The sequence below is a fragment of the Labeo rohita genome, chromosome 11 (genome assembly GCF_022985175.1).
Source record: "Labeo rohita strain BAU-BD-2019 chromosome 11, IGBB_LRoh.1.0, whole genome shotgun sequence".
NCBI classification, from domain to species: domain Eukaryota; kingdom Metazoa; phylum Chordata; class Actinopteri; order Cypriniformes; family Cyprinidae; genus Labeo; species Labeo rohita.
The window spans coordinates 23,662,221-23,676,424 of NC_066879.1; the positions used below are offsets into that span (position 1 = coordinate 23,662,221).

Consider the following 14,204-nt stretch of genomic DNA (forward strand, 5'->3'; position numbering starts at 1 on the left):
AATTAACATTTTGCAGATTCTGCAAGGTGTATGTAAACTTTTGGCTTCATCAGTATATATTCTAAATACTGAGGTTCTGCTTCATTGCAGTGAAATCTGAGACGCTGCAGGTCACTGGTGTTTCAGAGAAGCCCGTCCTGTCCGAAGAGGAGGTCGAGCGGAAGTCCAAAGCCATCATTGACGAATTTCTGCACATTAATGACTACAAGGTACATCACAGGACCCTAACACTATCCTCGTAAAACTCCCAACATTTACAATGAAAAACAAACTACTGTTCAAGGTTTGGGGGTAACTACTTTTTTCAAGAGAAGCAAGGATGCATTAATGGGATAGTTCACCCAAAAATGCAAATTCTGTCATTAATTACTCATCCTCATGTTGTTTCCAAACCTGACCTTCCCCAAGACCTTCGTTTATTTTCGGAACACAAATTGAGATATTTTAATGAAGTCTGAGAGCTTTCTGACTCTGTATTGACAGTAACGCAACTGACACATTCAAGGCCCAGAAAAGTAGTAAGGACATCGTTAAAATAGTCCATGTGACATCAGTGGCTCAACCTTGATGTTATGAAGCTACGAGAAAATGTTTTGTGCACAAAGCAAAGCAGAAGCTTCTCTTGTGTGTCAGTACGTGTAAAGTAACTTAAATACATGCTGTGTGATTGTTTGTCAGTACTGTAAATCTTTTTAATGCGTTCATGTCTGTGTGTGTGTGTAGGAGGCAGTGCAGTGTGTAATAGAGATGGATCAGCCTTCCCTGCTGTTTGTGTTTGTGCGCATGGGTCTGGAGTGCACACTGGAGCGCAGTCAGAAAGCCAGAGAGCACATGGGATTGCTTTATTTTCAGCTCATTCAGAAGGGCATCTTACCCCATTCTCAACTCTACAAAGGGTGAGCACACATATTTCATTAAGATCAAATGTACATGCATACTGCGTATGTCAGTACTTTCACACTATGGTAGTAAAGCGCTATGGTTTGTCCCTGTCTCTTGGCTCTCTAGGTTTTCGGAGATGCTGGAGCAGGCTGATGACATGGCCATAGATGTTCCCTTCATTTGGCTTTACCTGGCTGAGCTGCTCAGTCCCCTGCTGAGAGAAGGAGGAATCAGCATGAGAGAGCTGTTCAGGTCAGGACCCCACTGGTCACATCAAAGGGTCTTATGAGTTCTGTTTGTTGCTTTTGTGTAATTTGTGATTTAAAAAAAGGACATTCCACCCCTAAAATCCTATAACATCTCCTTGAGTAATTTTGGATGTTCTTTTGAGGTGGAATCTCCTTTCAAAGGACGATTTAAGAAATGCATGTACTGTTAAAGCTCCAGTACAGGCTTTATATTATATTTTATTTCATACCATGGTCTGTCTGATTAATCAATTCTGATTGGCTGGAAGGTGTGCTTTAAAACCGTTCAGTCAGTTTTATCACCACTTTATATTAAAGGGATAGTTTACGCAAAAATGAAAATTCTGTCATTAATTACTCACCCTCATGTCGTTCCAAACCCGTAGGACCTTCGTTCATCTTCATAACACAAATTGAGAATATTTTTCATAAAATCTGAGAGCTTTCTGATCCTGCATAGACAGCAACACAACTGACACGTTCCAGGCCCAGGTAGTACGGACATTGTTCAAATAGTCCACGTGACACCAGTGGTTCGAACGTAATTTTATGAAGCTACAATAATAACGACTTTATTCAACACTTTCTTCAAACTGATGAATATAACTGTCATTTTACCCTTCTGGTCAAATATTGCATATATGCAAACATCAATGACAGTGTTCATTGTAAATGCTGGCAAAAGGCCATGGTATAAGTAGTATAATTCACAGCTAGATGTGCATTAAACTATTCAAAATATTAATAAAAGCTATAATAGTATTTTAGTGATTCTAAAATAACATTAATTTTAAATATTCTATTTTTTAACATTTATTAAAAAAGTACAACATGCATCCTCACCAGCTACTTTATCACTATTACGCTACAAGAATGTTTTACCATAGTTTTTGAATAACTTGTTTCAAAATTCAGTTTAAAAGAACACACAGAATTTCTATAAACAGTAATATATTATCGAAGGGTGGGCTGCATCCAAAGCAAAGGAATTTTGCAGTCTTTTAGAATTTTTTTTTTTTAGGTCAACATGGCCTTTTTTGTTTTTTGGATTTTTTGGCTTTGAGACTGTTATTCTCAATAAATTGGACAGAGTTTAATACTTAATAAAAATACATTAAAACCCAGCTCATCACTTCTGAAACACCTTATTGTATTGGGTTTGACTTCTGGGGCTTTAACAGTTTGGCGGTGCACAGTAGTTGCAGTCATTCCAGGTCCTCGTAGACTCCAGCTGTCACAGTGATTCAGTTTAGCATCTAATGGAGATTTGTTTTGTTTCTGCAGTGAGTTAAGTAAACCGCTACTCCCTGTGGGAAGAGCTGCCATCTTATTTTCTGAAATACTGCACCTACTATGCAAACAAATGGTAAGCTCAACTTTTGTTGACATGGTGTTAAAGCATTAAGTTCATCTTTATCTAGTTGCCATCTGTGGTTTAGGACTCCTGCATGATGCTTTCTATACACTGACACCTCTACGACAGTAACAGTATGCATTAAAAGCTTTGCTTTGGGTTCTGTGAGTTTGTTTGTTTACATGCGTCTGATTGTGCTATAGAGCCATAGGAAAGTTGGAGACTTGTGGAGAGAGTCTGGGCTGAACTGGGCTGACTTCCTGCCTGAGGGAGAACATCTTCCTGCCTTCATCTCACAGCAGGTGAGAATGTACTCTGAGCACCCTTTCCAGATATGATCCACTAGTGTCACCAATGTCAACTCTGGCCCTTAAGATTTACTTTCCTGCAGAGTTTAGCTCCAACCTTGATCAAACTCACCTGCCTGTAACTTTCTAGCAGTCCTGAAGACTTTGATTAGCTTGTTCATTTGTGTTTTGATTAGGGTTGGAGTTAAACTCTGCAGAAAAGTGGACCTCGAAGGCCCAGAGTTGAGAACCTGTGATCTAGACATAGCAACATTTATTAATTCAGCTATTTTCAAAATAGTGTAGCTTTATCAAGCAGCACTGCACAGTCATTACCACAAACTAGCTAATAATCTGACCAGAAAATGGCAGCACTGGTGAAAAAACCAGCATATGCTGGTAGGTAGGTTTTGATGCTGGGATGCTGGTTGGGTATGTTTTGGTCCTGGTTTAAGCTGGTCCTGTGCTGGTTTATGCTGGTCCTTTGCTGGTTCTTTGCTGGTTTATGCTGGTCATGTTGCTGGTCAAGGACCAGCATCAACCAGCAAATGACCAGCATAAACCAGCTAAGGACCAGCAAAGAACCAGGGAGCTCTTTTTCTTATATGAAGCATGACTCATTTTAGTGAATCACTTCGTTTAAATGATTCTTTAAAGTGGACATTGGATGCCAAAGACTGCTTGATAGATTTACCCAAAACAAAAGGTATCTCATGTTTAACTACTATAGAGACATCAGAACCAGAAAATCTGGCCGAGGTAAGGCTGCTCTTGGCAGTTTCATGAGTGCTGAACGGCCAAATACGACAAGCACTCGTTCTGATACGAACTGTGAAACGGTTGAAGTTCCGATATCACTAGAATATCATACTCAACTGTATACTCATACTCAGCTCAACTCAACTCAGCAGAACAACTGAATTACAGAAGGTTCAAACGCTCACTGATCCTCCAGAAGGAAACAATGCATTAAGAGCCAGGGGGTGAATAGGTTTTGAATTTGAAGATCAGGGTATATTTAACTTGTTTTGTCTTCAGGGAAACATGTAAGTTCCTTCTGTAGCCTCTGAAGGGCAGTACTAAATTTAAAAATAGGATATTTAGGCAAAATAAGAAAAATGTACACATCTTTATTCTGTTCAAAAGTTTACACCCCCGGCTCTTAATGCATCATTGTTTCGTTCTGAAGCATCAGTGAGCGTCTAAACCTTCTGTAATAGTTGCAGTGAGTCCCTCAGTTGTCCTCAGTGTGAAAAGATGGATCTCAAAATCATACAGTCATTGTTGGAAAGGGCTCAAATACACAAAAAAGCTGAAAAACCAAATAATTTGTGGGACCTGAAGGATTTTTCTGACAGCCGGCAGTTTAACTGTTCAGGGGTGCGTTTCCCGAAAGCATCGTTAGCCAACTATGGTCGCAAGTTCCGTCGTTACCAACATAACAGCAAACAGCATCACAAACTTACGTGGTTGAAACTACAGCTCTCAATGTGTGGTTAGAAGCGTAGTTCCTTGTTAGTAAATTATGCTCTTGGGCACAATAAGCAAGCTAACATGCAGTACAATCTATATCTATAATCTTTCACTTTCAATCTAAATATAAATGCATTTTAATCTATGTATTTTTAAGCAGCTTCTACAAGCGATGCTTTTGAATAGTGCGCATGCGCGTAAATGCCTACTGGAACCCCGGAGTATGACATAAGAGGGAACCCGCGATTAATCAAACATCAAATGAAGCGAAATGACATGGAACAAAAAATAGTAAATTGAGGTGCCATGTTTAATATAGCTGCATTTTAGAGATCTCTAATAAGTTAAATAGCATAAATTATTATTCGGTTACGTCATTAACAACGGCCCTACATTGTTGAACTAATGTGGTTCAAACGACGGAGACCCAGCCGTGTTCAGGAAACAGTCGTGACTAGCCAGTTCGTTTCCACAACAATGCATCATACTTTGGAGGTTAATCAGCGAGTTACGACATTGTACGGGAAACGGACCCCAGGACAAACAAGAAACTCATGAACAACTGTCACTAAACAAAAAAACACAGCTGTTTATCATCACCTAACAACACAGTATTAAGAATCAAGCATATGTAAACTTTTGAGCGGGGTCGTTTGTATAAATTCAACTATTATTTTCTCTTGTTGACTATATGTAAATGTCTGTTAGGTGAAATATCTTATTCAGGTCAGTACTAAATGAAAAAATAGAATTATTTTGGTAAAATAATTAACATTTTGCAGATTCTGCGAGGTGTGTGTAAACTTTTGACTTCAACTGTATATGGAAAAAAAGGTGTGCTAGAATACAAAATTAACTAGCTTTTTACTTCTTTTTCCAGAAGTTGGAGTTCACCGTGTCAGACGTCTCCCCCATGTCCCCGGGCACAGCTAAACCCAGCCTCAGTCCTGAGGAGCTCTTCAAACAGCTAGAGCAGCTCCTCCTAGAAGACATGGCTAGTGACGAGCGAATCTTCGACTGGGTCGAGGTGAGACTGTTCCCACTGACCTCTCTTATAAAGATCAAGCAAAGCCCAAAATTCAAATGAAAACATCGCTTTTCTTTTCAGGCTAATTTGGACGAATCTCAGATGAGTTCCTCTCCATTTTTGAGAGCTTTAATGACAGCTGTATGTAAAGCAGCAGTTAAAGGTGAGCAAACTACTTACTCGTGGGCATTTTATGATTATTTTATGTTCACCAACTACTCTCATCTTCTTCTTTTCTAGATGAAAGCACGTCCTGTAGAGTGGACACTGCTATCATCCAGAGACGCCTGCCTATATTACATAAGTACCTTAACTCGGACACCGAGCGGCAGCTGCAAGCACTTTACGCTCTTCAGTCGTTGATTGTCGCCCTGGATCAACCACCCAGTATGTAGCAGATGAAAATAAAGATGCCAAGCTAAAGGAAAGATTTCTTGGTTGTAATTTGTAAATACTTTTATCCGCAGATCTACTCCGAATGTTTTTCGACTGTCTTTACGATGAAGACGTTATTTCGGAAGACGCTTTCTATCAGTGGGAGACGAGTAAAGACCCAGCGGAACAGCAGGGAAAAGGCGTAGCGCTGAAATCTGTCACCGCTTTCTTCACCTGGTTGCGCGAGGCGGAGGAGGAGTCTGAGGATAATTGATATAAGCTGGTGGGCGACGCCCAGAGGCCCCCTACTGACACAAACACAAAAATGCATCCAGACTAAACGAGTCTAGCCATTACAAAAACTTTGACTTTGAAACGCTGGCCAACTTGAGCTGGAACTCTCTATGGAACGGAGGGAACACTAAATACTTGTATCATATATATAGAAAATATTTTTGTTTTAAAGTTTTACTTTTTTTTTTTTTCTTTTGTTACTTTTAAAAGAAGAGACTTAAAATAGGTTCTGAACTCTTTAATTTATTATTTTTTTAAGAGACTGCAAGTATGGAGTTCTATTTAACATTTGCAGGCAAAAGAACATTGATAGAAATAACAGAATAAACATGTATCATAACAATAATATTAATTTTGTTTAAATGTGTCAGCAGCCTCCCTGGATTCATGTGATTCACCTTAAAATATTTCCTCAGAAATAAATAAATGCATACATTTTTGGCTCGAGGTAAGGGGCCGCTTCAGGATCGGCTAATGTTGCCGAAGTTTCAGGCTGTTTTGAGAAACACCCTTGACCCGCCACTGGTTCTTCTGCTTCGGCTTTTGCTCAACGAACTTTCCAAATAACATGGCAAACACAGTAAAAATGAATATGCATCCTGAATGGAATGAAACTAATTCAGAAATCAACATCAAATACCTGTATGCGTTGAAGGTGAAGTGCTACACTAATGCAAGTCAGAACATTGCCAGGATTGCTCAGTGTACTTGTAATGAAGAACTACAGAGGAAATGTAAAGCTTGTAAATACATTAAAGAGAAAAACGAGATTTAAAAATGAACATGATGGTGTGCTGTTTGTTTACAAGATTTTGTTTTCACCTCATTTGTGTTCAAGGACGAAGTATTGTATGAAACAAGCATGTATAATAATAAATATAATATGAAAAGAAATATATTAGACATACTTTAGAGACTGAACTGTTTAAGGCAGCAGAACGCACATATTCTTCTCTCTTCTTTTACCATTATATAATTCTAAACGCTATTTCTATTTGTAGTATAATAATATAATAACCTTAATAAGTCATTAATAAACATACCAGCTGTTCAGATATGTTTCAATATGAATATATGTTTTAGGATATTTTGTTTGCATTATATTTTTTAACCTACACTACAAGTCAAAAGTTTTTGAACAGTACGATTTTTAATGTTATAAAGAAGTCTGTTCTGCTCACCAAGCCTGCTCTTTTTTTGATCCAAAGTACAGCAAAAGCAGCACAATTTTGACATATTTGTACTACTTAAAATAACTTTTCTATTTTAATATATTTTAAAATATAATTTATTCCTGCGATCAAAGCTACATTTTCAGCATCATTACTCCAGTCTTCAGTGTCACAGAAATCTTTCTAATATGCTGATTTGCTGCTTAAGGTATATTATTATCAGTATTTAATGTACAGTTGAGTACATTTTTATCAAGATTCTTTGATAAAAAAACATAGAAATTAATATTTTTATTTAAGCAAGGATGCTTTAAATTGATCAAAAGTGATGATAAAGACATTTATAATTAAAAAAAAATTCTACTTCAGATAAATGCTGTTCTGAACTTGCTATTCATCAAAGAAAACTGAAAAAATTCTGCTCAGCTGTTTTCAACATAATAATACTTTTTATTTAGCAGCAAATCAGAACAACCGTAAAAATATTTTTTTATAGTTTTTACTGTACTTTAGATCAAATAAATGCAGGCTTGGTAAGCAGAACAGACTTTAAAAAAACATTAAAAATCTTACCGTTCAAAAACTTTTGACTGGTACGTTAGTGTAATTTCGAAATTAACTGTAAAACATAACGTAAGGTAAGCAGTTTTATTAATATTATGTTTTAATTAAAAAACCCACAGAGTGTAATATAATTTAAAAAAAAAAAAAAAATCAGTGTGGAAATGTAACGAAAACAACCAGTAAGGACTTTTACTTTAGGTCAGCCGGCGACTTTTAATTTATCAGGTTTATTCCCACAACTCCACCACATGCGTACGTCGTGACGTCAGACGTACAGAGCGCGTTTGCACACCTCCTGAAGTCGCGAATTTGGTAAGTTGTTAATTATATGCAACTTAAAATGAATGAAACTCTGTTTATAGAGTAATTGTTGCTTACTTCAAGCCTTGTTTCCAAAACAGACGTAAACTATCTTTAAAATGATAGCTGCTACATATATCACATACAGACTTGCGATAACAATGCAGTAGAATAAACAACAATGGGTCTGTTTTGAATCTAAGTTACCTGCATAGACAGCATTTTGAGTATTATAGAATGCGTTCAAGTATGTTATTTAGGTGGACATCTCACAAAACTAACGTTGCTTGCAATCTGTGCGTTTCTATCTTGCTGCACTTGTAGGAATCAAGCAGCAAAGATGTTTCGGCCCAAGCCCACACTGAAAGACAGACAGCACCTTTACCAACTGATCATCAGTCAGCTGCTGTATGACGGCTACACCACCATCGCCAACAGCCTGATCAGTGAGGTGAAGCCCCAGAGTGTGGTGTCTCCATCAGAACAGCTCATGCAGCTGGCCAAGATAGGTATGACCCCAAATCTGCACAAATTAGACACTAAACTTTGCAAGCTTATAGTTTACTGGCCTACAAATATGAATAATTTAAAAAGAAACTTTAGCAACTTTGTTGGTCTGAAGAATTTTTTAGCAAACAAGCCAGAAAAGTACTTTAATCTGATGTCACAGGAATGGAGAACGATGACAGTGCAGTACAGTACGCCATTGGCCGCTCAGACACCGTGGCGCCTGGTGTGGGCATCGACCTGGAGTTTGATGCAGACGTGCAGACAATGTCTCCAGAAGCATCAGAGTACGAAACCTGCTATGTGACGTCCCATAAGGGTCCGTGCCGTGTGGCCACCTACAGCCGTGATGGTCAGCTTATAGCGACAGGCTCTGCTGATGCCTCAATTAAGATTCTGGATACTGAGCGCATGCTGGCCAAAAGCGCCATGCCGCTGGAGGTCAGTACCACCCTTGCTTGAAGTCAGCGTAGTCTTCTGTTAATTACAGATGAGCTGATTTCTCTTATCTAAATGCATGGTCTTATTGTGAACAATTTATCCAGGCAGTTTAATGTTTTAAAAACTGGCCTCCAGAGTATAATAGCCAAACCTCAACATCTAATCAGCATCTGATGCAGAACCAAATTCCTGCTCTACATTTTTCTTTTTTGATAACGTTTTACTTAGATGTACACTACGAGTAAAAAAGTAGTGTTTTTAAAATAGTCTCTTCTGCTTTCCAAGCCCGCATTTATTTGATACAGCAAAAACAGTTCAGTTTTTTTATTATATTTTTAGTATTTAAAATAACTGGTTTCTGTTTGAATGTATTTAAAAATGTAATTTATTCCTGATTTTAAAACCGAATTTTTAGCATCATTACTCCAATCACATGATCCTGCAGAAATCGTTCTAATATTCTGATTTCCTGCGCAAAAAACATTTATTATTATTATTATTAAGTTGTTGAAAACTGATGAGTAAAATTTTTTTAGGTTTCTTTGATAAATAGAAAGTTCAGAAGAACATCATTTATCTGAAATAGAAATCTTTTGTAATCTTTTGATCAATTCAGAGCATCCTTGCTAAATAAAAGTATTAATTTACTTTATTATTTTTTTCTATTCATCAAACAATCCTGCAAAAAAAATGTACTCAGTTGTTTTAAATATTGATAATAATAGTAATAAAAAAATTCTTTTTTAAACAGCAAATCAGCATATTAGAATGATTTCTGAAGGATCATGTGACACTGAAGACTGGAGTAATGATGCTGAAAATTTAGCTTTGATTACAGAAATAAAGTACATTTTAAAATATATTTAAATAGGAAGCAGTTATTTTAAATAGTAAAAATATTTCAGAATATTACTGCTTTTGCTGTGTTTTGGATCAAATAAATGCAGGCTTGGTGAGCAGAAGAGACTTTAAATAACATTAAAAATCTTACTGTTCAAAAACTTTTGACGGGTAGTATACATTACAGTTTGGAAGAAGAAATCTGTCTGTTTCATAGCTACTTTAATATTATGTAGTTTATTCCAGTTGAACAAATTGACAGTGCAGTTCTGTTTTACGATTTAGGTGATGATGAATGAAACAGCCCAGCAGAACATGGAGAACCACCCTGTGATCAGAACCTTGTACGATCATGTGGATGAGGTCACATGCCTTGCTTTTCACCCGACCGAACAGATCCTGGCCTCTGGCTCTCGTGATTACACCCTCAAACTCTTTGATTATTCAAAACCGTCTGCAAAAAGAGCCTTCAAGCACATACAGGTATTAAGTCAAACTAAATCTTGTCTCTAAAGTAGTTTGAAAAGGTTTATATCAACCTTTTTTATTCCTGTAAGAGTGGGTGCAGCCATTTGTATATTTTATGGGTCTGGCTTCTGGTCTTATCCATGTCCAGCTATTTTTAGCTATACAAAACAGACAATATTGCTAATTGGTGTGTCTTCCCATGTTATTTTAATGTATTTTTTTTTATCTTAATTATGAACACGCTGGTTTGTAGTGCAAACAGTTTTACCGTTTACCGTAACTGCATGCTGTTATTCTTCCAGTTCATAGGTAAATAACGAGAAGACTTGCTCATAGGCTTACTTTCGTGTTAAAGAAAAAGTTTGTAAAAGGTCATTTGTGGATTTTCATTTTTTGCATGGATTTCTTTGCAATGATTCTTACTTTCATTTTCTACAGGAAGCTGAAATGTTGCGTTCCATCTCTTTCCATCCATCTGGGGATTTCTTACTCGTTGGCACACAGCACCCAACCTTGCGTCTTTATGACGTCAACACTTTCCAGTGTTTTGTGTCCTGCAACCCTCTGGATCAGCACACAGACACCATCTGTGGAGTCTGTTACAATCCCAGCGCTAACAGCTACGTCACCTGCAGCAAAGACGGCAGCATCAAGTTGTGGGACGGAGTGTCAAACCGGTGCGTGACCACATTTGAGAAAGCCCACGACGGCGCTGAGGTCTGCTCGGCCGTCTTCTCCAAGAACTCCAAGTATATTCTGTCCAGCGGGAAGGATTCGGTTGCTAAACTCTGGGAAATTTCCACAGGCCGGACTTTGGTCAAGTACACAGGTAAGATGGAGAATTATGGATATCAATTTTTGTCAAGCAATTCTTAAAATTTTTTCTGTTTTGTCACTGGTGAATCTTCATTGGTGAAACAACACTTTTTTTTTTACTTCATATGTTAATGTTAGTATTAAATGTGAAGTCAAGAAACTTAATTAACTATTAATTCAATTCCTTTTTTTAGTGATTGAGAAATGTGTAGCCTGATTCACAAGAAAATTACTCTTATGAGTCAGTTTGTTATATTGAATCACACATGAACGTCCCTAAGCACTTCCCCTTTGGGGGAATCCCCACTGCCATTTTGAAGTGCGTTCCACTTCATAAAGTGGAGGAGGTAGGTTTGTATGGACAGACTCTCAAACCCTCGATTTTGACAGAGGGAGCAAGTCTACTTAACATACGTCACAACCAGTGCAGCCCAATTTTCAGGAACACCTGACTGCCGAGTCGGTTCTTTTGATAATTAGTTCATAAAGATCGGTTACTGGTTATTTAAATCAGTCTGAAACATGCATAGTTGTATCATTTACAACATTAAATGAGAGAGAATTTATTTTATTTCTAATCAAAGTATTTTGAAATTAATCAGAATTGAACCAAATTTAGAGCATGACCAGTAAAGCCTGATTCCGTGGATGGATCACTTTTAATGAACTGATTAATTCACTGACTTCTGTTTTTTTTTTTTGCATCACAACCAGTGCAGCCCAGTTTTTCGAAAATGCATGACTCCTGTGAATCAGTTCTATTAATAATTAGTTTATAAAGACTGGTTACTGGGTTAAAACAGTCTATAGTTAATGATGTAAACAGTACAGTTTACATCATTAAATGGGAGAAAATTTATTTTATTTGTCAGCAAAATAGACTGAAATATACTAAAATGAATCTGAATCAAAACGCATTTAAAGCCTGAGAATCTGAATCAAATTGAATCAGAAAACAGGTGTGTTTTATCAGCATCTAGGACTGGAACAATTCAGTTTATGATATTCAGTCCAAATAAGAAAAACTCTTATTTGTCAGTTCTTTATAGTGAATCGCAAACAAAGAAAAAACAGTGAGATCTGGTTGCTGGACAAATGACTCTTATGAACAAGTTCTTTTTTTCTTTGGTTAATCAAAAAAACATATAAAATGACAGACTCATTAGAGTCATTTGTTTGTGAATTGAGAAAACAAAAACAAAAAAACAAAGCATGACTAGTAAAGTTTCTTGGATTCCTTGGACAAAAAACTTTTAATGAACTGATTAAAAAATACACTGTTCACAAAAAAATCACTCTTATGATCTGTTGTTTTTTAGTGAATCAAAAACATACTCCACAACCAGTGCAGACAAGGTTTTGGAAATGCATGACTCTTATGAGTCGGTTCTTTTGACAATTAGTTCATAAAGACTGGTTACTGGTTTAAATCGGTCTGAAACATTGTCCTGTATGTATGTAATTACATCAATATCTGAGAGATCATTTATTTTATTTGTCAGCAAAATAGACTGAAATATACTGAAATGAATCATCTAATGAAATTTAGAGCCTGAGATTTTGAATTAAATAGAATCAGAAAATGTTTTATCAGCATCTAGGACTGAAACAATTAATTTTATAATATTCAGTCCAAATAATGAGAACATTACTCTTATTTGTCAGTTCTTTATAGTGATTAACAAACAAAGAAAAAACAGTGAGATCTGGTTGCTGGACAAACAGCTCTTTTTTTTTTTTTTTTTTTTTTTTAGGGTTATCAAAAAAACATATAAATGACGGACTCATCAGAGTCATTTGTTTGTTAAATTTAGAAAAACAAAAAGCATGACCAGTAACGTTTCTTGGGTTCCTTGGACAAAGAACTTTTATTGAACTGATTTAATTAAATGTGTAGTGTAAGCAGTTCACAAGAAAATCGCTCTCATGAACTTGACTTTTATTTAGTGAATCAAAAACATACATCACAACCAGTGCAGCCCAGTTTTCGAAAATGAGTTATTTTGATAATTAGTTAATAAAGGTTACTGGTGTAAATCAGTCTGAAACAGTTTCCTGTATAATTTACATTAATATCTGGGAGAGTATTTTATTTGTCAGCAAAGTAGACTGAAATATACCGAAATGAATCAGAATCTAAAGAAATTTAGAACTTTGGAATCTTAATCAAATCAGAAAACGGGGGTATTTTACAAGCATCTAGGACTGAAAAATACATTTTATGTTATTTATTATGATGCATCAGTAAAAAGTAATAGTAGTTGATATTACCTTTGAACTTACATTGGTCAATTTGAGGTAAAAAAAAAAAAAATCAAACCCTGACATATCTGTTGGAAATACCATTCATTGTGGGTAACACATTCTGCCGACAGCTCACCCTCATTTGTGTTTCCTGTCGAGCAGGTGCGGGTCTCAGTGGGCGACAGACACACCGCACTCAGGGTGTTTTCAACCACACGGAGGACTATGTGCTGCTGCCGGACGAACGAACCATCAGCTTGTGCTGCTGGGATTCACGCACAGCTGAGAGGAAGAACCTGCTCTCACTAGGCCACAATAACATTGTGCGCTGTATCGTACACTCGCCCACGAACCCCGGCTTCATGACCTGCAGCGATGACTTCAGAGCACGATTCTGGTATCGTCGCACCACCACTGACTAAGAGACATTTGTGTGCTTCCAGTTTTTTTTTTTTTTTTATCAGCAGGTCCCAAACACAGAAATGTCCATGCTGTGTATGACTTCACAGGCTTGTTTGCCAAGGCTACGTATCGTTTAACACACAAAGCCATTTTTAAGCATCAGAGGGGCTGTGACTGCAGTTCCTTTGTATTACTGTCAGGTGGTGCTGTTTTGCAAATCATCTGAGGGCCATCGTTTTCAGATTTTTAGAACTTTACTACCATTTATTAACATCAACTATCAGCCATGAGGTTGCATTGATATTGCACTCATAGCTAGAGACAGAAAAACATCTTTTTTTGTGTGTTATTTGTGTATCTGACAAGAAGTAGATGAGTATTATTCTGCTAGGCAACTGCCTAGAATGTCTTTTCAATTTTGATTTGTGTACTGTGCTCTTTTTTTATTAAAAGACTCTGGGAGAATTGTTTCTTGTGCCATTCAGTGCTTTTCCCTATTTACTGAAGTGT

General features: G+C 36.9%; 2 protein-coding genes across 3 annotated transcripts in view; both read left to right on the plus strand.

Moving 5' to 3' along the window:
* eif4g3a (eukaryotic translation initiation factor 4 gamma, 3a) overlaps positions 1-6,722 on the plus strand; it is a 70,178-nt gene extending 63,456 nt beyond the window's left edge. For both annotated transcript variants that reach the window (XM_051122566.1, XM_051122567.1), the window contains exons 26-34: positions 91-209; positions 724-896; positions 1,009-1,134; positions 2,415-2,496; positions 2,688-2,786; positions 5,125-5,271; positions 5,353-5,434; positions 5,512-5,658; positions 5,739-6,722. In XM_051122566.1, the coding sequence (XP_050978523.1) occupies positions 91-209; positions 724-896; positions 1,009-1,134; positions 2,415-2,496; positions 2,688-2,786; positions 5,125-5,271; positions 5,353-5,434; positions 5,512-5,658; positions 5,739-5,920 (1,157 nt within the window). In that variant the 3' untranslated portion in view covers positions 5,921-6,722. The remainder of the gene's footprint in view (positions 1-90; positions 210-723; positions 897-1,008; positions 1,135-2,414; positions 2,497-2,687; positions 2,787-5,124; positions 5,272-5,352; positions 5,435-5,511; positions 5,659-5,738) is intronic.
* Positions 6,723-7,882: 1,160 nt separating this feature from the next.
* cstf1 (cleavage stimulation factor, 3' pre-RNA, subunit 1) lies at positions 7,883-13,767 on the plus strand. The gene is made up of 6 exons (XM_051122033.1): positions 7,883-7,988; positions 8,301-8,485; positions 8,647-8,924; positions 10,050-10,247; positions 10,671-11,061; positions 13,455-13,767. Exons 2-6 carry the CDS (start codon positions 8,317-8,319, stop codon positions 13,712-13,714), a joined length of 1,296 nt encoding a protein of 431 aa, XP_050977990.1. The 5' UTR covers positions 7,883-7,988; positions 8,301-8,316; the 3' UTR covers positions 13,715-13,767.
* The last annotated feature ends 437 nt before the right edge of the window (positions 13,768-14,204 follow it).

Excerpts from the sequence above, each read along its gene's own strand:
- cstf1 (XM_051122033.1), top strand. The coding sequence starts at position 8,317 with ATGTTTCGGCCCAAGCCCACACTGAAAGACAGACAGCACCTTTACCAA. Across the intron at positions 8,925-10,049 it reads AAAGCGCCATGCCGCTGGAG|GTGATGATGAATGAAACAGC; the intron begins GTCAGTACCACC and ends TTTACGATTTAG. Across the intron at positions 10,248-10,670 it reads GAGCCTTCAAGCACATACAG|GAAGCTGAAATGTTGCGTTC; the intron begins GTATTAAGTCAA and ends CATTTTCTACAG.